Source organism: Myodes glareolus, chromosome 7 (genome assembly GCF_982192425.1).
Source record: "Myodes glareolus chromosome 7, mMyoGla1.1, whole genome shotgun sequence".
Classification (NCBI taxonomy): domain Eukaryota; kingdom Metazoa; phylum Chordata; class Mammalia; order Rodentia; family Cricetidae; genus Myodes; species Myodes glareolus.
In genome coordinates, this window is record NC_142032.1 from 21173168 (window position 1) to 21197508 (window position 24341).

At 45.5% G+C, this 24341-nt stretch overlaps 1 protein-coding gene and 1 long non-coding RNA gene across 2 annotated transcripts in view; one reads left to right on the forward strand and one right to left on the reverse strand.

The window, feature by feature from the left end:
- Positions 1-14433: 14433 nt before the first annotated feature.
- LOC125412273 (uncharacterized) lies at positions 14434-15860 on the reverse strand. The gene is made up of 2 exons (XR_007235540.3): positions 15725-15860; positions 14434-15265 (listed from the first exon to the last, which is right to left on the reverse strand). It is a non-coding gene; the product is annotated as an uncharacterized LOC125412273 (long non-coding RNA).
- Positions 15861-20717: 4857 nt separating this feature from the next.
- Blnk (B cell linker) overlaps positions 20718-24341 on the forward strand; it is a 65405-nt gene continuing 61781 nt past the window's right edge. The window contains exon 1 of the mRNA XM_087907891.1: positions 20718-20966. Within this exon, the coding sequence (XP_087764017.1) occupies positions 20920-20966 (47 nt within the window). The 5' untranslated portion in view covers positions 20718-20919. The remainder of the gene's footprint in view (positions 20967-24341) is intronic.

The following is a 24341-nucleotide window of genomic DNA, read 5'->3' on the forward strand; positions in this document are numbered from 1 at the left end:
TGCCGTCCCAACTATCAGTTGTCTCTTGCTTACCTCTTTCTTTCTTAATCCTCATGCTTCCCTCCAAACATGAACGAATCAGCCAGGCAGGACTAGATAGTTGTCACCTGGATGTGGGACACCGATCCAAGGTTGAGAAAATGGTGGTGCAGAGTGTTTGTTGAGCATGGCTGAGGTGGAAAATTCGGCTTTGATCTCCTTTTTAGAATTCTGAAATTCTATCTTTGGGGTTGCTAATGAGGAAACTATTCTTAACTGCTGGCGTGTTTTTATCAATACTCTCGGTGACTTAAATTTGCACCACCAAGATCTTACCAGGTGGCCAGTAGCAGGACGGACACCAGAAGAAGGTACTGCCTGCCCTGTATGAGATGGTGTTATGAGGACAGACAACTGTTCTCCTATCGTTCATACCAGATGCCTCATGGTATGGTAGAAATCTGAAGGATGTCGAGTCTCCTGAAGTCATTCAAACAGAAAAGGGGAGTCACTGAAAGGACTGGTTGCAAGGGTTGAAAAGACAAAGTAGGGATGAGCTTTAGCTGTTTCCACAGGAAAAAAAAGAAAACCAGCGCCCTCTATAGACAGAAGAAGGAAGCTCACATTTTCTCTGTACACCTCAGATAAGGCTAGTGATTTTTATCTCCTTGTGAGTACTCATTTACATCCATCCACATGCCTCTACACACAGAAATACACAGGCAAGGAAGGGCACACGCGCGTGCACACACACACACACACACACACACACACACACACACACACACACACAGAGGCACATGCCAAAGACAAAGGCAACGCAAATATTAACAGCACCAGCCTGGTCTCAGACTGTTGGACAGAGCAGGAATGTGAGTTTTCTGGGCGCAACTCAGACTTATACCCACGAGAAATGTTGCAAAATGAACCCACCAGTGATGCCAACAGAAGGCTTTTACCTGCAAAGTAGCCAAGCGGCTTCCTGAATTGGTCTTATTTTCCATTTCTCTGGCAGGGAAGTTCTTTTTGTTACCACTTGGGGTCAGTATTTCCACTTTAGAAGGCTTGGGGTTTGTGAGCGAAGTCCCCGAAGGAAAAAATACGGTGAATTATATCGCAACTAAATAACTTTAGGGGGTTCCAGCATCCTCTTTTTTTGTTCCCTACTTCGAGTTCTTTCTATATTTTCCTGTGTGCAGTAAGTATCTATTTTATTTGCGAACGCAGACACCAGGTTTGTACCGTTCATTAATAAAAAAAAAAAAAATTTGTACCATTCATTCAGTTTTAAAAAGTAAAGGTGTTAAGTAATAAAATAAGCAGAATGGTCAGTAAGTATTTGTTCAAATCTGTGGAGCAACACGTGTGCAACACTGAATGGACCCTGTTTATGGGACTTTGCTGGGTCTCTGCAGGTTCACCCACTCCGCAATTACACTGCTTTGATGGAGGCTGTGGGTGACCAGAGAGGCTGTGTGTCTTGGTGTGTGTATGGTACCTCCTTACCTCCCTCTTGTTTGCTATAAATCCTGGAACTGCTGTTTAGTTTTTCCACTTCAAATGTTAATGATATTACTTGTACCTCAAACCCTAATTGGAGGCTTGTATAACATTTAGGTGGAGGCTACTCTGACTTCCTGGCCCTCCTTCTCTGGGCTACACAGATAGCATGAGGTTGAAGGCAGGTTCAGGCTCCATCGTTTTCCTGACATTTTGGTGACAGGAAATTTCCTGATATCTTCTCCAGGTGCCCATTTAATTTGTAAAGACATTGCCAGTGTGCAAACTGCTCTTTGAGAAATTATCAGTTGAAACTCAGATTATACACCAGAGAGGTAACGAGTTCCGTTTCCTTCCACAGTTAACAAATGTTGGGGATTTTGCATATTGTGTGTGACACATAGAAGAAGACATCCTAGTGGAGTGTTTGCTTACTTTCCGTGTGTGCGTGTGTATGCATATGTGTGTGTGTGTGTGTGTGTGTGTGTGTGTAGGGATTGCACTACTTCTTGTGTTTGTTAAGAATATTTCTCTGTTGGATAGGCTGTATCTTTCTTATTTCATGGAGCTTATTTAGAGATAAGAGTATAAACTGACGTGACCAGTCCTTCGTACTGATAAGGGAAGGGACAGCCAGAGGCAGCTGGAAGAATCCAGAGCAGAGGGAGAGAAAAGTAGACTGGTCATGACCAGCAGACTGGACACGGTCAGCAGACCAGACACGGCCAGCAGACTGGACACGGCCAGTAGACGGGACACGGCCAGTAGACTGGTCACGGCCAGCAGACGGGACACGGCCAACAGACTGGACACGGCCAGCAGACCGGACACGGCCAGCAGACCGGACACAGTCAGTGCTATCTGCAGAGATGAGAGAGCAGCAGGGACAGGGACACCGGTGAGAGGAGCAGCAGCAGGGAGAGAACGGAGAACAGCAGGGTCCTAAGGACGTGATAGACAGGGAGGGAAACAGGTGAGCTGCAGGGGGGTTAGGGGAGGGAGGAGGTGAGCAGGGCTAGAATGCTAGAATGCTAGCCTGGACTTTGAGATGTGGAACAGGAACTTGGGATACTGAGGGAGCCTGGAGGCCAGTATGAGCTCTGATAAGCTAGTAGGTAGGCGCCACAGGTAACCTTGTGTCCCTTCTGCCAGGGGTAAAGGTCATGACTTGGTTTCAAAAGTTCATGAGGAATCTTGGCTTTTATCTAAGTGACAGAATCCTCCTTTAGTTCAGCTTGAGCTCATTTCTGGATATTGTGGAATGCATTTCGGAGTTTGGGGAATTAAGAGTTTCCTTTGGACCTGGCAATAACAAACTTAGCTTTCTTCCTGTGTTTTGGTTGCTAACATTTGCTTCAATGTGTTCTCTGCCTCAAAACAAAAAGTGTGTGTGGTATATATGAATGTGTGTGTGTGTGTGTGTGTGTGTGTGTGTAGGGGGTGCGCACACCTCTGTGACTCAATGGATGTGTGCACACACACATGTGCACACATATACATATCAGATGTTTTCCTCTATTTCTTTGCATTGTATTTTTTTGAGGTGGGTCTCTCTCTGAGCCTGGAGATTGATGTTTCAGCTGGACTGTCTGGACAGCAAGCCCCTAACACTCCCCCCCCGCCCCCATCTACACCACGCCTCATACAACCGGTGCTGGGGCTACAGGTGAACACATCCCCACACTCGGTTGGTTTTTTGTTTTGTTTTGTTTTTGGTCAATTCTGGGGGTCTAATCACAGGTTTTCATGCTTGCGCAGTGAGCATCTTAACCCACTGGGCCATCTCCCCAGCCCTTCTTTGATTTTTAACTTGGTTAACAGTAGTACTTTGTGGACATTTTATGGTGTCTAGGCTTTGTATTACTCATAGACTCTTCCCACTCAGAGATTATAGACAGGAGGGGGAATCCTATATTCTCTTCTTATGCTTTTATTTTCATATTTAAATAGTCGACCCTGGAATCTATTGCTGCAAACCAAGTATGATATTGGACTCAAGTTCCTCTTCCTCTCAAGAGCTTCCCAGCTATCCTAGACTCTTTCATTAATTAATCTGTGTTTTCCCCCACCCCGGTCTGAAACCTCCTTAGATAATGAGAGAATCAGCATAGGCCAATGACTTCTAAATTTGGCAGCAGAAAGCTCTGTGAGGTGCAGAACTTCAGACTAGACCTATAGCCCCAATGGTGCCTCTCGTCACTTGGAAAAAGAAGAAATAAATGTGCATTGAGCTGAAGCCAGACTTCAATAAATAGCTGTGTGGGAGAGTGGAAAGAACACAGCCCCAAATCAGAAACCCTCCCCTTGCTTCTCCTGTCCACTAACCGTGAGCAAGACACGCAACTGCCCTGAGCCCCGGTTTTCTTCTGTGCAAAGAAGTATTAACCACTGTGCCAGAATGTGATCTGGTGTTCTAGTGCTTGCGCGACCGTGGAAGAGCCTTATAAACCATGTATGTGTGACAGGGCGGGGACGGGGATTGGCCTGGGTTTGAGGGTTTGAGTTTTTGCAAGGCTGGCCCAGCACTGCTAGGTAATGTAGGTGACACAACCCAGATTTCTGAATGTTTAAATGTTCAATCTTTACAATTTCTTTAGCGCTGGTCTGCTCTGTTACCTTCCTGGTAAGAACCCTGGGTTGGTGGTTTCTCAGCTTTATCCATTTAGATAGTGTCTGGTCAGGGAGGTATAAGAAGAGGAGGAGCAACAGGGAAGTTCAGCATCATCTGCTTGGCAGAGGGGTAAGAAACAGTGACATTCATGGCCTTGTTTGATAGTTTTCTAGGATTCTTTTTCTTTGTTTTTCGAGACAGCGTTTCTCTGTGTAACTCTAGCTTTTCTGGAACTTACTCTGTAGACCAGGCTGGTCTTGAACTCACAGTGATCTGTCTACCTCTTCCTCCCAAGTACTGGGATTAAAAGTGTACGCCACTACCACCCAGCTTCTAGGATTTTTTTTTTTTAATGTTCTCTTCTATGATTTATAGCAGTTTGCTGGAAAGGCAGAGCGGGGGTAAGAACCAGGCAGCGTGGCTATCTGGTCACATTGCCCCCTCCTGCAGGAACTCACGTTGCCTCACTTCACCCCAGAGATCATGAAGATAGCATTCCTGTGCTCGAGCAAGTCTTCACAGGGGTTCCTGACGGCTCACACTTGCCCCAGCACACTGTGCCTGTAGTCCATCCTGCCGGGGACCTGAGGTCAAAACGGGACATTGCTCTTTCCTACCCCACAGATCAACAGGAAAATTCTACTAAGATCTAATAAACTTAGCCAGAGAAGACACGGTACAGTCAGTCTGTTACCCCAAGGGGAAGGCACAGTGTTCAGGAGAACACAGTGCAGGGAGCACACTGGATACAATGTGAGCACTGGATACAATGTGAGCACACTGGTTGAGGGCTTAAAGAAGTTCTTAGAATGGGGACAAAGGGCAGCTGATGACGAACAATGGCACAGTGATTTAGTGTTGGACCTGAGGAACCTGCTCTTTGGAGTTCCCTCAGCTGGGAACCGGCTTTATTAGCCTTTCCATCAAGGCAACCATCAGTTAGCTGCTTGGTGCTAATGTTCATCAAGGCTCCCAAAGCACAGAACCCCTCCAGCCCCAGGGGAAGATGACATCAGCATTCTTCCGTGGTTTGCACATTTTAGTGTAGTTTATTAAGTTCCAAACCTTTGAAAACTGGTCGCCCAAAACACTCCAGCGGTTGGGCCAGGTGCCGTGACAAACGACATTTTCTCTGGGCCAGTTATCAACAATGAGTGAACCCTTAGGGAGTGAATAGAAACCACCGTAGGGATTTACACTTTTTTTTTTGTTTGTTTGTTTTGAGGAAGGTCCATATTGTTTCATTTTCTTTTTTTCTTTAATTTTTTTGTTTTTAGTTTTTTGACACAAGGTTTCTCTGTGTAGCTTTAGAGCCTGTCCTGGAACTCACTCTGTAGATCAGGTTGGCCTCGAACTCACAGAGAGCCACCTGTCTCTACTTCCCAAGTGCTGGGATTAAAGGCGTGCGCCACCACGGTCTGGCCATTGTTTCATTTTCAATTCGAATTTTTCATTAATTGTATTCCAGTCTAGAGCTAGAGAAATGTATGTATGTGTGCTCTTGTTAGCACTGGGGTGGGAGGGGTAACTTACGCTGTCACCCAGTGCCCCACACTCAGGGGGCTCACACTTTGATCCAGGCTCTGATGAATACGGGTCCTCATGTGTTTCTTTAGCACTGAGCGCTACAAAGCAGTCGGTCCTGCTCACTAGATAATAGACAATGCTCAAAAGCACAGACAAGCCAAGTATGGTGGGGTCTATCTTTATTCCCAACATTCAGGAGGGAAAGGCAGATCTCCATAAACTCAAGGGCAGCCTGGTCTCCTTGGGACAGTTTAGGTCAGGGCTATATAGTAAAAAAGTGTCAAAGAAAGGAAGGAAAGAAGGAAGGAAGGAAGGAAGGAAGGAAGGAAGGAAGAAAATACGGAAGGATGACAGGAAGGGGAAAAAACCCTTAAAAACCTTATAAGAACCTGGTGACACATTCATATAACCCAGTACTCAGGAGGTTGTGGCCAGATCACCACAAGTTCAAGGCCAGCCATGGCTGCTGTGTATCAACAATTAAAATTAAGTATGGTTTAAGAAATAAGAAAAGAGGGTCTGGAGATACGACTCAGTGGTTAGGAGCACAGACTGTTCTTACGGTGTTTCCAGCACTCAAATCGGGCAGCTCCCTTAACCCTAGTTCAAGGGAATCTGACGGCCACTTCTACCCTCCCCAGGTACCTGCACTCACGTGTACATACAGCACACACAGACACACACACACATACACACACACACACCACACAACTTAAAGAATCAATTTAAAAGTAAAAATCAAGAAAATAAAAGGGAAATATATATAAATATTTACAAATGAAAATTGTCTTATTGTGTTAATAATGTATACACACCAAGTATGAATTTCAAATAAGTAACAGTGAATAGGTAGTTTTGAATGGAAAAAATAATCATAGTTACATTGGTTTGGGAACATTAAGTCTCACCATGCTACATTGACTGCTAGTTAGAGAAAATGAGAGAGAGAGAGAGAGAGAGAGAGAAATTGAGGAGCTATCGGTCAAGGGTGGTAGGAGAGAAATGAAGAGTAGGAGGGTGAGCTGAACTTGGCACCGAACCCAAATGTCTTCCTTTGATGAAAAAAAGAATTGGTTGTTTCTGATGCGCACATGATCTGCGGATATGGATTTATCAGTGAGACATTTTATATGTTATCTTCATTGCGTGGCTTTTCCTTATTTTTCAATTTCTCTCTCTGTCTCTCTCTCTCTCTGTCTCTGTGTGTGTGTGTGTGTGTTTACATGTGTGTGTGTGCGCGTGCATTCATGCCCATGTGCGTGTGCCCCAGTACACATACAGAAATCAGAGGACCATTTGCTGGGTCAGTTCTCTCCTACTGCCTGGGTTCAGGGATTGAGCTCGCATCATCAGGGTTGGCAGCAAGTGCCTTAAATGCTGAGACCCCATTATCTGAGTTTAAATGTTTTCTGGTCTGGGCTTGTTTTGAACCAAACTAGAAACCTCATCACAGTCCTCCCTTTGGGAGGCTGAACTCAAGGTAAAACCCATGCCTTTGATCACTAGTTTCTCAGGGTACATGACAGATTGCCTTGATTTCTAATGATCATATTAAAAAACAAAACAAAACTTAAAACCTCTTTTTCTTATATTGTGCTAATAGAAATACTTCCCCTTAAAATTTCAGCATTGTTAGTTAACTAATTTCCCATCCTAGTAATTTCTTCTATCAAGAGGCCTTTTAATATACATATTTAATATTTAAATATATTTAATTTAAATATCAATTAAATTAAAAATATATATGTGACTCTGTTGCTTTAATGAGAGTATAGTCACAATCAGTTTCTCTGAAAATGCAGCCCCCAGAGTTCATATTTAGAAATTTTAACACACACACACTTCTGTTGCACTGGAGTGTGTAAAACATTACAGGAAGCTCATTGCAGTTGAGTTCAATCATTTACTTGTAGTTTGCTTGTTAGGCACTTGAAAATTCTTTGTTCCCACGGAAGCAAAGCTATAAAAGATGCTTTGGTCCCCAGGCTCAAAAGACTGTTGCAGAAGTGTTTTGCCCTTGCAATGAAAATAGAAAACAAAGCGTTTGGTAACATAGTAATGGGTGAGAGAAAGAAAGCTAACAGTGTCAACCTGTTGGCTTTGAACACTCCAGCAGCATGAATTCCATTCCAGCTCCACTGAGGATCCAAATGGCCCTGGTCCTTTGAAGACTTAGTTGAAAGCCCGTGTGTACTTCAAGGGCACCAAGTGGAGTTTTTGTGATGTTATGTTCCGTTTTTATCCTTCTGGCTGAGCACAGAGAAGGCGAGAGAGGAAGGAAAGCCTTTCTGAGATGCCCACAGAGCTCAGAAAGTAGAGAGGGAGAAACACTGGGCGGCCTCCAGGGCTGTCACTCAGCCTGCCTTGGAAATACCAGTTGTCCCCCATGCGCCTCCTCCTTGTGGGTTCCTGAAACTTACACAGCCTCCTCCCTGGGGAGCTGGCCCATTTTCCCAGCTCCTGAGCCAGCTCACAGCGCAGAATCTTGCTATCCCTAGGAAACTCGTGCCATTTCATAATTGTTTGTTACACATATTCCCTTCACTTGCCTCAAAAGAAGAAAGTATTTAAATTCATTTTTAGGGACCTACCTAACACTGGATGTATGTTTCGTTTGTCTAAGTTGACACCAAGCTCTGAGCAAACACCAGGCCAGGAGGAGAGAAAGAATGAAGGCATTGCCCTCCCAGAGGAAAGCTCGGGACTAGGGGGTAGACTAAATCTGCTGCTTTACAAGTGATGGTTGGCTATACTGTGAGCTTTCCCCAGACACCATGCTACCCCTTGCTATGGACAATCGGTGCTCATATGGACGCACTTTGAATATCTTGGGGGGGGGGGGCTCTGACCTGTCTCCACAGTGGAGGACAGCGTGGCTTTCCCTCAGTCTTCATGCTTAGTTCAAAGATGGAGATGTGACCTCAGTTTGTGTCCAGTCCAAACGAAATTCCGTTTCCCCCAGTTCTGGTTGCTGGACAAAAGTCAGTTCTCCTCCAGCGAAGGAGCCCTTCCCTCCCCTCTGACAGAAGGAACAAATGTGGTACCTATTAGCCTACCAATGTGCTCTCTGGCCTGCAGACTCCCTCCCTCAGAATCACAAGTCCCCAGCTCTTCTCACCTCCCTCCACTGCAAACTTCCAGCTTCTCACTCTCCTTACTACCCTGCTATTTTGACTATGCTCTCTCTTGATCCTTTCTTTTGCTCTCTCTTGGTCCTTTCTTTGTCTCCTCCTCTCACTCCCCTGCCCTGCCCTCTGCTCCTGTTTCTCCTGCCAAGGCCCAGTCTGCTGGCCATGTTCTGCTTACTACTCTCTCTCTCTCTGTGCTCTGGACTCGACCCGATGCCTCTGGATGTCCCCTCCCTAACAACTACAATAAAAACCTTGTCCTTCACCATGCCATGGGGCTGTCAAGTCATTGGTTTGCACAGTATATGAGCAGGCCAAATCTTCCTACATCGGAGGGTGTTATCTCCATCCTGTTGAACTGAATCTGAGGAGCTGGAAGACTCTGGAAGAGTCAGAATCATGGTGTGCTGGGAAATATTCAACAGCTGGCTCTGATTTATAGCATTGCTCTCTTCCTGGGTTGAAAATCATTCCACCACAGTTGGTTAGAAACTCCATCATCGTGTCCCTCACACGGAGATAAATATAGGAGATGTGACTAGCCTCGAAATCATCCCTGGTAGAACTTTAACTGGGAAGAGATGATTTAAGTGGATGTGTTACATTTATTTTTCAACAATTTTAATTTTAATCTCATATATATCATTTTTTTCAAATAACAGCGTTGTTAAATACAGGTTCACACAATTCTCTGAAAGCTGAATGCTACTATGAACAGTAGCATCTGGCCATCTCGGAGGAAGCAACTGAGCGAGTGGCCCAGAATGAGGGGGAAATGGTCCTGAGCACGATGCTGGGCCCTGAACTCTGCAGACCGCCCAGCACAGGACTGCCGGGTCTTTCATGAATTGACTCATTCGTATTTGAAAAATCGCTAAGTTAAATGCAGGTTTTACATATGTGGCATTTAAACATTAAAGAACTCATAGTTTCAAGGTACACTCTACATTTGCCCTTGTATAAGCAAACCTTAAGCTTGGGGATAATTTCTGAATTTTTCATTTTTCTTTAAGTAGACAGGCATTTTAAGAATCCTGAGACCTGTTATTAAGCACGCTCTATCAACAAAAGCAAGCCCTTTGGCAAACCTGAATAGGATTATCCCTTAAAATTATTTAGAAAACTTAGGAGTTGGTATCTCACGCTTACTTGAATTTGAATTTCTTGGTCCGGTAAGATTACGTGCTTGTTTATATAACCTTGTTTTCAATTGCTCACTTTTCTATGGAGTCTGCCATTTATTTCCGAATTTGGAGACTCTCTGTATGCATTATAGCACAGGCATCATTAAAGGTCTATGTCTGTGACGTGACCTTGCATAGATACCTGTTACTTCATAGGTGTAGGGTCCGCCTGTTTATGAAGAAGCAAACGGGAAGGTCTGTGAGAATAACACTGGTGCATTTGGTTTTTCCCATTCCAACTTCAAAGCTGCTAAAGTTCCTAGTCTGACAATCCTCAATTGGTTATTGCAAGAGGAAATTTTACTTCTTCCCTCGGACAGTGTGAGACTGGGATAGGACAGCTTTCATAAGACAACTCACCCTAAGGGACTACACTGTGAGTTAAGTAACATTACCGCACATGTACAATTCTTTTCATTAACAATCAGCTTCCTTGTTCTGACCAAAGACTCTGTTGTCTTTGTAAAAAAGAACACTGTCTAGGTGGGGAGTGAGTCAGTCTTTGTCCTTTTCTGTTTTGTTCTAGTTTGAATCTTTGTCTATTTTAGACTTTTTCAGGGGCTGGAGGGATGACTCAGCTGTTAAAAGCATTGATTGCTCTTCCTGAGGACCCAAGTCTAGCTACCAGCACCCACATGGCAGCTATAACATCAGTTCCAGGAGACCCAGCAGCCTCTTCTGGCATCTGAGGGCACCAGAAATACAGGTGGTGCACATACATGCATGTAGGCAAAACACTCATACACATAAAAGATAGATGGATGGATAGACAGACAGACAGACAGACAGATAGTTCGTTCTCTGGGTCTTGGTTTCCTGATCTTAGATTTGTAAGCTAAAAATACAGGATGTTACGCAGTATTTGGGATGGGCTTTTACTAAAAATGTATCCACTTGTTTATCTAAAACTGAACTGACCAGCCCTGATGTTTATTTATCCTCTCAATCTGACTGAACACAAGATCAAGAAAACTGGACCACTCTGAAGAGCAGTTGGGGTTTCAAGTATGGGGAGTCTACCAAAGGAGAACATTCTGGAATCAAGGTGAAGGAAATGCTGGTGAGATCAGCATTGATCGATCTGGGCCTCTAGGGTCCTAGAGACATAGTTAGAAGGTAAAGAAGACATGCAGGTGGAATCAGTCAAGGTGTGATACCGCCCACCTCTGACCTTTCTGGAAGGCGCAGTAAGGAATTGTAAATCTTTCCTGCTGGCCTAGGTTTAGGTCTTTTGTCTCTCAGCATGAGATTCTTGGGGGAATTCCAGCTTTGTGGGGTCCATTGTTTCAATAGTCTGTTAGTCAGATGAAAGATAAAAGTGTCTCTGCCAGGCCAGTTAGACTAGCAGTGACTTCCAGGACTCGGTTTTTTTAGGATAGCTCACTCTATCTATGCGCAGACTTGGTTTTGTTTTCCTGGCCACAGAGTTCCCATTGGTGCAAGTGATTAGGATTTCAGTCACTGTCAACTCAGTTCACTGCCTGAGTTAGAAGTGGGGTTGGGTCTCACAGCTGTCTTCGGTTCATACCTTTACAGTCCGTCACTGCCAACCAGGTTTAACAGGGGAAGTTACAGCTAAACAACATTCTAGCTTTATGATGATACCTATGAAGAAAGATCACAGCCAGGTACGGTAATGATCCCACACTTCAGAGGCCCAGGCAGCAGGATGGCGAGTTCTAGGCCTTCTGTGCTGCATATTGAGACCCTACCTCAGAGAAAATGATAGGAAAAGAAAGGCCAATGAAACAGAACAGAGTCCTTCCATGTGGATATACAGACATAAATCATAAATCTACAAGGTAACAGAATTATATTTTCAAAAAGTAAACAATATTGGCAAATGCTCAAAGTGAAACTGAAGTACCCAGAGATAGAACAAATCAGAGAAGATTTTCTGCTGGATGAAATTTGGCAAGCTTCTGCAAAACAAAAATGGTTATTGAAGGTGGATGGGATTTGGGCAGGCCATAAGACATTAGAAAAAAGGAAAAAGAATAGGGGCACCCAAGAGACACCAGGGGTCTCCAAAGCAGTACTCTCCTTCTCTGGAGGCGGTATTGACCAGGCCTGGGATGCTGGGCAGCCCCAACACCCTGGTGCTTCTGCAGAGAGGACTGGCAGTGACCATCGTTTAGAATACTGCAGTAGTTTTAAACTTGAACATTTCAAACTCGTGGATGAGCTGAAAGATTGGCACGATAGAACCTGTACCCCACCATCCTGTGCAGTCACTGCTAGCATGACCCTCACACTCTAAGTCTATCAGCACCTTCCATCCAAACATGGTCTAAGAAGAATCTACACCACCACTCAACCAGTGAACAATTCCTAAGCTGCTAATTGTCAATACCACTTATATCCAGATCACAATAAAATCTCAGCTGTTGACTTGAGCTCTCTCTGTAGCTAATTTCCTTAAATCAACATTCAAATCAGGGTCATGCAGTGACTGTACTTGATTGCTATGACTCTTGAGTCTGGTTTAACTTTGAACAGTTCCTCTTATTTTTTTTCCTCTTTCCTTCTTCCTTCACTCTTTTCTTGCTTTCAAGACCAAGTGATTGCCTTGTAGAATTTCTTCATCTGGATTAAAAAACAAAAACAATAACAACAGCCTCCCCAAAATGAAGTCCCACCCTCATTGCTTCCTTTCAGTGTTACAACTTCTTCTTCTAGACTCTTTATTCCACAAGAATCTCTTTCCCAGCTTGCCTAACAGTTTGCTTACACTCTGTGGTCCTAGCCTACTTGTAACCCTTGCACTCGCCAGATGTTCTCATTTGGGTCAACTATGGCTCACTCCATGTAAACTGGAAAGCTAGGTCTGAAAGCTAACCAGTCTGAAAGTAAGCCTTGGCATCAGAGTCCTTCATAAGTGAGATAGGGCACTTAGCTTTGACTCACATCAGGAAACACTGTGGATAGGCTAGACTTGATTATATAATGAAGGTACTAACCCCCAGATCTCAGCTCTGGACACCTCAGCTCTGTAATTGGCCGGTAGTCTCTAGGACGGACTTTGGTATGTTGTGCTATAATCGGGATATGGTGTTCTCACAAATATTTCCCGTACCTGCCTTGGTATTAGTTGATGGTCTTCAGCTTAATCCGTTTCTCATTTGAGATTGTGCAATGGTGGTTTTACTGGGAAGGAAATTCAAGTCCTTTGTGTACCCTGGACACGCATGTTACTACTGAGTCTTATCCCTGGTCCCCTCCACCCCTTTTCCTTTTTTCCTTTTCTTTTCCTTCTCGTTTTAAAATTCTTTTAAAGATTTATTTGTTTTGTTTTGTTTATATGAGTGTTTTGCTTGTGTGTATGTATGTATGCCACATGTATACATTGCCCTCAGAGGTTAAAGAGGACATCACATCCCCTGGAACTGGGACTGTGAACGGTGAGTCATGTGTGGGTGATCCACCTGAGTTCTCTGCAGAGCAACAAGTGCCCTTAACCACTGAGCCTTCTCTCCAGCCCACTTCTTTCTTTCTTTTAAAACAAATTCTCACCATATAAACCCAGTTTGTCTTGAAATTGCTCTGTAGGACAGGGTGGCCTTAAACTCACAGAGACCCACCTGCCTCTGCAATCTGAGTGCTCAGATTGAAGATGTGCACCACCAAGCAGGGCACACTGACCCTCTGTACTTTCCGTTTTGATACAACATTTCATTGACTTGCCCAGGCTGACTCTGAACTCCATAGCTCGGGTAGGTCTTAAGCTTGCCATCCCCTTGCCTCAGCCTACCAAGATTGCAGGTCTGTTCCGTCAAGCTCCTCTGCGATTTTCTTATTCTGCCATTTATTCTGTATTGATTAATTAACTTTTTTCTATAAAACTTGGGGAAGAATTTTGGGGCCTTCTTAAAATGCTGGAAAAGAGGCTTTATTCTTTTCAAAATTCCAAACAATCTAGTTTTATAAATTTCTAGCTATTAGAATGAATGAAATAATTGCCTGTAATGTTAGTAAATTCTTTTCTAAAGCTTTACTATTTTGAACGAGAGGATATTTTATTGATTGATGGTCTAAAGTAAAGCAGTCACTTACTCTTTTTGATATTCAGATTGTCTCAAAGGTATCTACTGGACCCTCCTTGCAGTGTCTGTCCTCACTGGGCAGCTCAGTGAGGGAGGAGAGGCAAAGACAAGAAAGCAAGCGTATCTTCCTCGTCCTTACCCTGGTCTGAAGTCAGCCTTTGCTTCAGCAGAACCCCGCCTCTTTTTAATGGGCAGTCTGCCTTCTTCTCGATGTGATGTAATTGAAACATTTTGTTTATGTGTCTGACATCTGGAATAACATTGCCCTCATAGCCTTTTAGTGTTCTGTGCAGGTTGATCTTCTTTATTAAATTTAGCTTCAAGTTTTATGTTCTATGCTTTTATTTTTTCATTCTTACACTATGAATATTAATTTCTACCAATTTTATGCAATATATTAAAATTTTCCCTTCAAAAGTCACACTTGGCCAGTATACACATACACACACACAGAGCTGAAATCAGAGAGAATGACATTTTAATGGTGCTGACTCACCCTATCCTCCACAGGGAGCCATGACATGAAGACTTCCTTATTTGCTAGCCAGTATCTACTTGGAAATTTCTTTTTGCCTTTTTCTCTTTTGAGACCCTGTCTTGCTATGCAACCAGAGCTAGCCCCAAAGTTGTGGTTCTCCTGCACCCACCTCTCATATACTGACGTTACAGACTCACACACAAACATGTCCTATTATTTGGAGGCCTTTTGAATCCAGGATGTTAATCAACAGCGGCAGCCTCTGCTGCTGATGCCCTCCTGGCAGGTAGAGCCTCGGTGTATAGAGGCCACTAGCCTTATCTCAGCTCCCCATGGCTTTCACACACCCATCTCGCCAGAGAACTCTGCCTATCCACCATTGCCTGCTATCTGACTGAGTGACTCCTGGGTTGTCTGGTTCTCCAAAGTATCTGCATCCCACGCTTGTTTCTAGTTTGCTAGTTTGGGGTAGTGGCTGGACCACACGAGTGGTGAGAATCAAGGAGTGTGGTGTCTGATGGGCATTTTGATCCAGAGGTGGTCACTCGCTGGCCAGTAGTGAGGCATAACATGGGCCATCAACGAGAGCATCATTGAGGGGTGGCAAAGGCGGTTGCACTTGGTTCCAGTAGAACAGAAACTCCTGCCTGTGAAGGCCTAAAGAAGGGTCTGCTGCTGGAAGCCAGAGTGTGACGGTGAAGGTGGCTACGGGAAACAGCAAGCAGTTCGTTTATAATCCCGTGAAGGCTCAGGCTGGAGGGAAAGCAGGCCAAGGCAGAACTGTCACCGGAGACTCGAGACGGAGAGGCTGAGGGCTGAAGGCAAGGGAGGAGATAAAGATGACCCAGAATCTGAAAGTTGTCCAGCCCAATGTCAGGCTGCTAGAATGTTCTTTCCAACATGCTCTTGAACCAATGCAATGAATAAAGGCTATTTTCATATGGGCCTTTCTCTTAACTAATTAAACGCTGCACCCTAGGTCTGTCTGAGAGACAGAATGTTGAGTTTTCTGAACGGATAAAATAGAGGACCGATTTGACTATAGGAAGTGAAGCTTAAGCTTCAAGGGACTTTAATCTTCTGCTCAAGCCACACCCATTGTCCCCTTCTTTCTTCTTCCTTCTTTCCTTTCCCACCACAGCAGAAGAGCACAGGTCAGCAGCTGTCAGCAGCTGCCACCCTTCCCTTTCTGTCTTTGCCCTCCCCGTCCTTTTTCGATATTTGCTTCCACTGCCTCGCCCAGGCTCCCTAGCTGCCTCCCTCGCCTTCCTTACCTACTATGCCCTTGGCTGGGATGCTGAGAAGGCCAAGAATGGCTGACCAGGGGCACGTTCCTGCCACAGGAACTTGTGTGTGTCAGAATGCAGGCAGGTCTGCTGGTGCTGTGGGGTGAACCTGCTGTTTCTGCTCCCAGGGCTGACTGGAAAGCAAAAGTGAATGTATGGTTTGGGGGCAAAGGGCAGGAACTCGGGCATCAGGACAGACGAAGTAGCCTTCAGCAGTAATTCCTTCTTGATTTTCACATCACAAAAGAGAAAGGACAATGACCTTAAAGGGGTCACGGATCTGCCTAGAACCAGACTGCACAGTACCAACACCACACGTTGCCTGTTTGCCTGAAGGGGCCCCAGCACGGAAATGCAGCCTGAGGACAAAGTGCCCGAGCAGATTGACTGAACTACAGCTGCCATGCCGGGGCCCCTGAGGACTTGGGCTCCCACCTAGCCTCTCTTTGAGAAGATGACTGAAAAAAGGAGAACCCAAGGCCTCTCCCCTGGAAACTACAGTGAAGTACCACAGGTGCAAACCGTTTTTAGACGCCTCACCACTGTTCAGATGGCGCCACACAAGTCTGGGCTCTCCTTGAATCCCCTCTCCCGTCCTCTGAGAGTAGATGAAGTCAGGGAGACTAAAGGGCACTCCAGTCTGTGGTTGATGCTGGGACAGAGCCTTCTATCTGCAGCGCAGATCTCTCTCGCCATTGGAAAGCCCTTTTGATGGGCAGTTTAGACTGTAAACAGCCTTGGGCTGAGTCCTAGCTCCTCTGGGGAGGAAGGACACCACTTTGAACCTGCTGTTTAGCCTGAAAAATCAACTCTTCATATGAAAAACACATGTGACTGGAGCGCAGGACACACAGAAAGCGACCAATAAACACGTTGTTGCATTGTTACGGCGAGCAAGAGCAAGCATCCAAGACTGAACAGAGCTGTGCGGGCCTCACTCCAAGCTCCCTTACCGTCTGTCTTCTCATTCTCGAACTTCAGTCTCCCACGGAGCTCATTTGGGCTTAGGCAGAATGTCTTTCCTCAATAATCCCAGATCTCTATTATTCCTGCCAGTCAATGCCCATGAGAGAGATTTGAATAATAACAATAAAATACTAACATCCATCACTCCACTTAAGATATAGGACATAGGGACTGGAAGAATAGCTCAGCTGGTGAAATGCTTGCTGTTGGAGGTGTGAAGGCCTGAGTTCTGGTGGCATACACTTGCTATCCTAGGTCCGGGAAAATAGACAGGCAGAAGGAATTCTGGGACTTGATGGTCAACCAGTCAAGCCTAATAGCTGAGCTCCATGTCTTAGTGAGGAACCTTGTCTCAGAAAACTAGGTGGACAGCACCTGAGGAACAAGACCTAACGTTTCCTTGGTCTACACACACACACACACACACACACACACACACACACACTCACTCACTCACCCTCCAGTCCCAAACACACACAAAAGAAAGAAGATGTTACCCCTGCCTGGAAGCTGTGTGCGCCCTCTCACCCCAGTTTCATTTTCTGAAAATTATTCACCTGAATTTTCTGTATTCCCTTCATTGATGTTATCATACATGCATGAATTTTCAATACAATTTGTTGTGTCTAACCTTAATATAAATAGAACCATACAACATTGGTCTCTTTTATTTTTAATGTATTTTAAACTAAAATACAGTTGTATCATTTTCTCCTTCCCCTTCCTCCCTCTAATCCCTCCCATTTTCCTCCTGTCTTCCTCTCAAATTTATGGTTTCTTTTTCTTTGATTATTGCTTCCATATATGTAACTGTGTATATATACACAATTACATAAGTACAACTTGCTGAGTCTGTTCCTGTTGTTTGTATGTATTATGTTGTTGTGTTGTATGTAAATAATTTCAGAATTTGACTGCTTCGTATTGGAGGCTCAGTTAGGGGGCTCGCCCCTAGATGAGGTTAATTTTCCCTGTCTCAGAAGTCATTAATTAGTTGCCTACAGTCCTTTGTCTAGGGGAGGGACTCCATGGGAGTTTCTGCTGCTGCATTTAGAAAGTCTGTTGATATTCCCACCGTATGGTCTTGTTCAGACAGCCATTTCTAGGAGACATCAATTCTTTTTGAAAGTCAACTTTTACTTATATGTGTGCTCACACGCTCTACTGCCCACACGTGGAGGTCAGAAGCCACTCGCAGGCGTTGGTTCATCCTCTCTACCACGTGGGAACTGGAGACTAAATTCAGGAGTCAGTCTCGTGGCGAGAGCCTTTACCCATTGAGCCATCCTGTAGGCCTATTCATTTGTTTCTTCAGTGTCTTTATTTCATATATTATTATTATTATTATTATTATCATTATCATCATCATCATCATATCATCATCATCATTCCTAGGCCTGGGGAGATGGCTCAGTTCCTGAGAGAACTGCCTGCTCTTCCAGAGGACCTGGATTGATTCCTAACACTCACGTGGAGCCTCACAAATGTCTGTAACTGCAGTCCCAGGGAATCCAGTGCTTTCTGCCCCCATTAGGCACAAAGGATTCAGGTTACGTGTGTAGACACACATGTAGGCAAAGCGCTAATAGACATAAAATAATAATAAAATACTTTTAAAGAGAAAAATATTATTTTTGCTATTTATCCATAGTGATACAGCTGGAGTTTACTGATTTCCACCATCAGATAGTATTCGTTTATGTGAGAATGATACAATTCATTCCTTATTCTCCTGTTGATGAACAGCTGGGCCGTTTCCAGAGCTGGCTTTTGCTTTTCCTGTTAGAACACCGCTGCCAGCTGGTGCTCAGCGGTGCAGCCCTTGCACGGCACGCACATGGCCCTGCAGAGGGGGTGCAGTAGCACGTCACTGGACATTTGTGCATGGGACCTTGGTGCACCACTTAGAAATGTCTTACAGACCCATGGCCTACGCTGTCCCAAATAGGTCCCACCACCAAACTTACTAGATAATACCAAACTCTCTCCAAAGCGATTCTGCTTCTACTTCTCTCAGCACATGAATCGCACGTTTTAAAAGGGCTGTCCCTGGGATTTGTCACGCTCTCCATGCCTGCTGTCATATCTGGGCCCAAACGCCCATCATGGCCTGCGCCCCGGGCTTCTGCTCCGTTAACGAGCCCACCGCTAAGATTTGGTGTCATTGGTTTCCCGTTCTTGCACAGCCCTTCTGGGCAAGCAGTGACGGCTGTGAAGCCATGGTGGCAGGTCTGGAACCTCGGACTCTGACACCACACACGCTACACATCACATGGGCAGAACGTCCAGCCTGGAAAAGCAGATTCTCGTTTTCATCGTGTCAGACTCCATACAGTAAAAAGAAGAAAGACAAGCGGCTGTAAAAAGAAAAAGCAGAAGTGTAACCCTTGCCCCCGTCTCTTTCTCTGGGGAAATAAGAAGCTGCCAGACCAGGTGCTGAGCAGAGTTGGTGGAGAGGAAAGTTGGGGGGCCAAGGGGGAGCATTTTACAATAATTCAGAAGGAACCAGAGACTGTTGTCATGCCACTGGCCAAACCCTCCTGACCCTTGATGACATCATTCATGTTTTTCTCCTGCTTCTTTCCACTAAGAACTGGGGAGGGGAGAGGCAGGGAACTAGATCCCCTCCCTTCAGGATATACTGCAAGAAAACTGAGCAGCCTGGTTAGGGCAAGCCAACAGCTACAGGAAACGAGCTCTGGCGTTTTTCTCATGATGATCTATTCTCGGGCAGAAGGACCCCACCCTTTATCAACTCTGGAGCATCAGCTCCTGAACATCCCAAGGAATGGGAAATACAGAGAGCACGCATGAATGTGAAGAGGCAAGGGACCCAGGGGACGGAAGAACTTGGGTTTGAACAAAGAAATCCATTTCTGTTCTCCATCTCTGGTCCTCCCTCCTCTGTCTGGTCCTCCTTCCCCGTCTCTCTTCAGTCAGACGTTGGGGCTATAACAGGAGAGATAAATGAAAGTCCTCCACTTTGTCCCCATGCACATGTTTTAGACCCAGGCTGATGGCCCTTGGATTATGTGAGGCACATAGCCTCCCTCACAAAGGTGATCAGGACTTAGCAGGTGGCAGGAGCATGGGTGGGGTGCCCAGGTACAACAGGAAGAAAGAGCGTTCCAGCTCACTTTCTCACCCTTGACCCTAGACTGCGTTCTGCCTGTTAACTCACAGATAAACCAGAAGCCTGCGGAGTAGGCAGAGGAGGTGGGGGGCGAACTGGGGAGTCTTGAGGAGGGCAGCAGAGCTGTCTGGATGGGGTCAACAGCCGCAGGTGAGGTATCTCACTGTCCTTAGGATACCCCACATCTGACATATCACTTGGGTCTGAGAGGACCCGTGTCTGAAGTGAGGAGGGGAGTTAGGAAGAAGCATCTGCCTGGTGTCATGTGATAGAAAATCACTGGGCTTGTTCTCAGCTGACTTGGGGGTGCATTCTGATATTATTTGAAATCATTAAACTCTCAGCAAGGCAACTCCTGACTCCACACAGTGCAGAATGGAAATACTTTGTCCGTCCTGGAGTCACCTATCTCTACCCCTAAGTGACACTGACCTTGCACAGTTCGAGAAGAAGAGACCCTATGTCTCTGAGTAAATGACCACTGTCATGACCTTGCCACCCAGCTGTATGAGGAAGGAGCACCATGAACAGCCCACTTGGTGTCTTAGTTCTCTGAGCAGAAGAGGCTAATCCACGGCTTCATGCACACAAGCAGAAAGCCCCCAAGAGTACTCCAGATGTACTTGACTATTCAGCTTTTCCTTGTACCTGGGAAGTTGCAGGTGACACTGGCTATCTGCTGAAAAAAGGGACCGCCTAAGATTTGGGACAGACAGGAAGTAGTGTCCAGCCAGAAGCTTATTCCAACCTGGCAACAAACCTGGTCATAAAAGAGAGGTGCTGGAAAGGGATTTGCATGCCCAATAAGATTTCGCTACTGGAGTTTACACAACGCGCAGTAATCAGCCAAGCTGGCTGACTCCCTGGATCACATGATCTCGTAGAAACATGAAACTTGACGATGCGCTCCAGCGAGTTTTACTTCCCCTGTGCAGGGGTGTTTGCCAGCAGCCTGCGGTTACTCTCAGAAGTCAGTTCCAGTGGCTTCAGCCCTTGAGCCCAGTGCCCTACCATGCTGCTCCCTAGGAAGGCTAGGAGCTACTGACTTCCACCCGACGGCGATCCACGTCTCCTCTCAGGAAAAATGGACAAGCTGAATAAGATTACTGTCCCTGCCAGCCAGAAGCTGAGGTAAGTTTCCCTTCAGATCCTTACCCCTGTTCCTTCCCCACTGGTGTTCCTACTGGCGCCAATACCCAAGAATACTTTGCCAGTTCCAAGGAAGTGACTGGCAAGGGCTAAGCGGAAGCAGACCGGGTTTTTTAAGAAATGTGTAGGAATGAGTGGACCTACCCTGACTGGTTTTTGCCGGTGATAGGATGAAGGGTGAAGTCCTGGAAAGGTAAGAAGATAGAAAGTTCTCTGGGCCACATGCTACCAATGGCCAGCTCTGTGAGTCTGAATAGGTCACCCTACTGAGGAAGGGCTTGTCCAAACAGTCTGCACCCGCTGCACGGGGAACATTTGTGGTCCTTGCTGGTTATCGTCTCTAGCTTATTTTGTGAGTGTTCATCGTAAGTTTATGGCATGCGCGGGGCGTGGGGGGACTATATGTCTTTCCGATGCTTTCATGACAGTACAATAATTATCTCTTTTGAAAACTGCTGAAGAGACAGTCAAGTGGCTCACCAGGTAAAGTGCTTGCTGTGTGGGCCTAGCAACCTGGCTACCTGAGTTCCATTCCCACAACCTAGACAAAAGAAGAGAGAAAACCAATTCCACAAAACTCTTCTATGACTTCATACGCACTGCATGGCACATGTATGCCCTGACACATCATGCCCACACAGAGAACACACACATAATAATAATAATAATAATAATAATAATAATAATTCAAAAAACAGCTTTAGCAAATTATTTATATATATATTCAGCAGTGGACCAAGGCATAAGTCAAGGGTCCATGAAAATGCTTCCCAAATTTTGAGTGTGAAGATCCTTTTGCCTCCCTGTAGCGGTGCCAATGACTTTCAGAGACTGGAACTTTGAAATGTTCAGGAGTGTGCTATATTCCAGCTGTAGATTGGAACTTTGGACTTTCATGGGGTCATACTTCGGAGTCGGAGAACTGGAGATTTTGGGACAAAGTTGAAGAATAAATAAATCTAGAGTTGGGAGATGGGCAGCCTTTCACAGTTAGCTTGTGGGTCCTCTAACCCTGAGGAGTATGGTAAGAAGCAGACTGTGATGCACTAAGGGGCCTAGGACTGCCGGCAGCCCCAGCTGGTCAGCCATTTCTAAAGCATGTCCAGGGGAGCTAAAGAGCCCTTAACATGGATGGATGTCAGTAGGTCCCACAGGCCCCCGGGGTCTTTTCCTATGCATCTCATGGGGGTGGGGGCAGTGGAGGTAAGAAGGTGCCACAAAGTGGTAAAGAGAATTGCAGTAGCAGAGACGTTTTCGTGAAGATGTTTCAAGAATCAGGCTCTTGAGAGGCAGCTCAGGTAACACAGATGGGCAACTGTGGAGAACAGTTTCATCACGCTGAGAAGGATATAGAGGCTGATGTAAGGATATCTCAACCGCTGGTGAGGAGTGTTCTGTCCAGCAGAGGCTATGGAGAGGCATGTATGGGGTGAGAGGGCCCTGGCACCTCGGTCCTCTCTGGTGGGGCCCGATGGAGAAGTGAGGGTGGGGGGTCTAACCATGCAGAGTTGGGTAGTGGTTTGTGTTATCAGAGAGTGAGCAGGATGGATTGGATGGAAGCAGCTGGAGGCACAGAGACTATCCTGCTGGGAACAGATGGAACCCAGGCACTTAGAGTGAAAAGCGCAGCAGTGAGCAGGGAGAAAGCCGGGAGAGATCAGATGTGGCAGAGAGCTGACAAGACCTCAGTGTCAGGGCTGCTCTGAACAGAGGTCCCAAAAGTTCCTAATCTAAAGCCTTCCAAAGCCTCAGAACTTGTTTCAGGGAACCAGGATGGGAATTGAACTAAGAGAGCAATAGAACTTTAATCACTTTATGACCCGTTGCCCCTGGGACGAAGTTCAGTCTAATCACGGAGCCGGTGATGGGCATGACGTTATTATATTATAGGCCTGAAGACCAAAATTATACTGCAGATAATCACATGCTACATTCATCTGCTTAGAGCAAAGCAACATTTTCTCCACTTGGTTACTAAATTGTCCGCACAGAATCAGCCTGCTTTTACAAAACGTGCACCGTCGACGTGGAAACTCCACTTGTGGGAACTTGCAAAGAAAGGAGACTGTAAACAAAGCAGCTCAAAGCACCACCTCAACTGTTTTCTGTAAATACGTGACAGGGTGGGAATGGGCAGGTGAAACGCTTGCTCCCTCTGCTTCCCGGGCCGGCGCCCCTGACTGGCCAACAGCAGCTCGGAAAGTTGCCTAGCCAGTTCTTTGGCACCAGGCAGCAATGTAAATGGAGAGCTATGTCCAGACTTCTGCAGGCCTTTCAAAGCTTATAGAGAGGTTTGCTCAAGGTAAAGCAGAGCAAACAGCAACGACATGACAAGACCACACAGTGAATGTTTGTGGGATGACCGGGATCCAGGGATAGGGGTTCAGTGGGATGACAGGGACCCAAGAGACTGGGGGCAGAAGGGATGGCTTGGAAAAGAATAAAACATAGTGAACCAAGGAAATGAGGACAGAATTGGGAGCTGGGGCTGGGGAAGGATCCTCAGCCAGAAGGATGAAAGGCTCCTAAGGCCCCACGGGGGCGGGGGTGACACTCACTAAGAAATTTGTGTACCAGAACCAGGACAGGTGAGGTGGCCAGGAGTGTGTAAACAGATGTATGCATGTATCTCTTTGTCAATAGAAGTCCCTAGACTTGCAGAATCTCATACTTGGTTCTTAGTCCTGATTGCTCTTTGAGTTTTATAAGGTAGTGCCACCATCATCAACTTGACTGAGGCCTGGGTTCTCAATTCTTCAACAGCAAAGATCCCTAGGACCACACAAGCACCATGTCACTGGGTGAGCACTGGGAATCTACAATCCCAGAGAACTTTAGCAGACGCTCTTTTCAGGGTACCATAACTGACTTGAAAATAAAGTTTTACATTTAAACAGCTTCCCCAGATCTGTGTTTGTGTGTCCCCCCGCCCCCCCGTAACACACATGAACACATACTGATTTGTTTAAGTAGAAGAAGTCTTTGATACAAGGCTGGTAAAATCATGCTTCCTCAATCTTTATTTTGTTGGTTAGAGGATATAGTATTGGTTTTAGTCAGACAAACCAAGATTTTTGTGATATTAGGCCAAGTTTACTTAATTCTCCTGGCCCCAGTTTTTTCACCTGTAGAGCAAGGTTTATAATAATAGTACCAATGCCATAGGGCTATTGTGGGAATTAAATGAATTGTCCCAATGAAGCAACTGACATCATGACAGCATATCATAACTACCGACTTTAAAAGATAATAGTTATTAATGCTGCTATCATGGTCTTTCTTATTAATTCTATAGTCTGCAATTGATTTTCTGGACATAAACAGAGGACTTTACACTGACCCTGGTGTGCTTCCTGC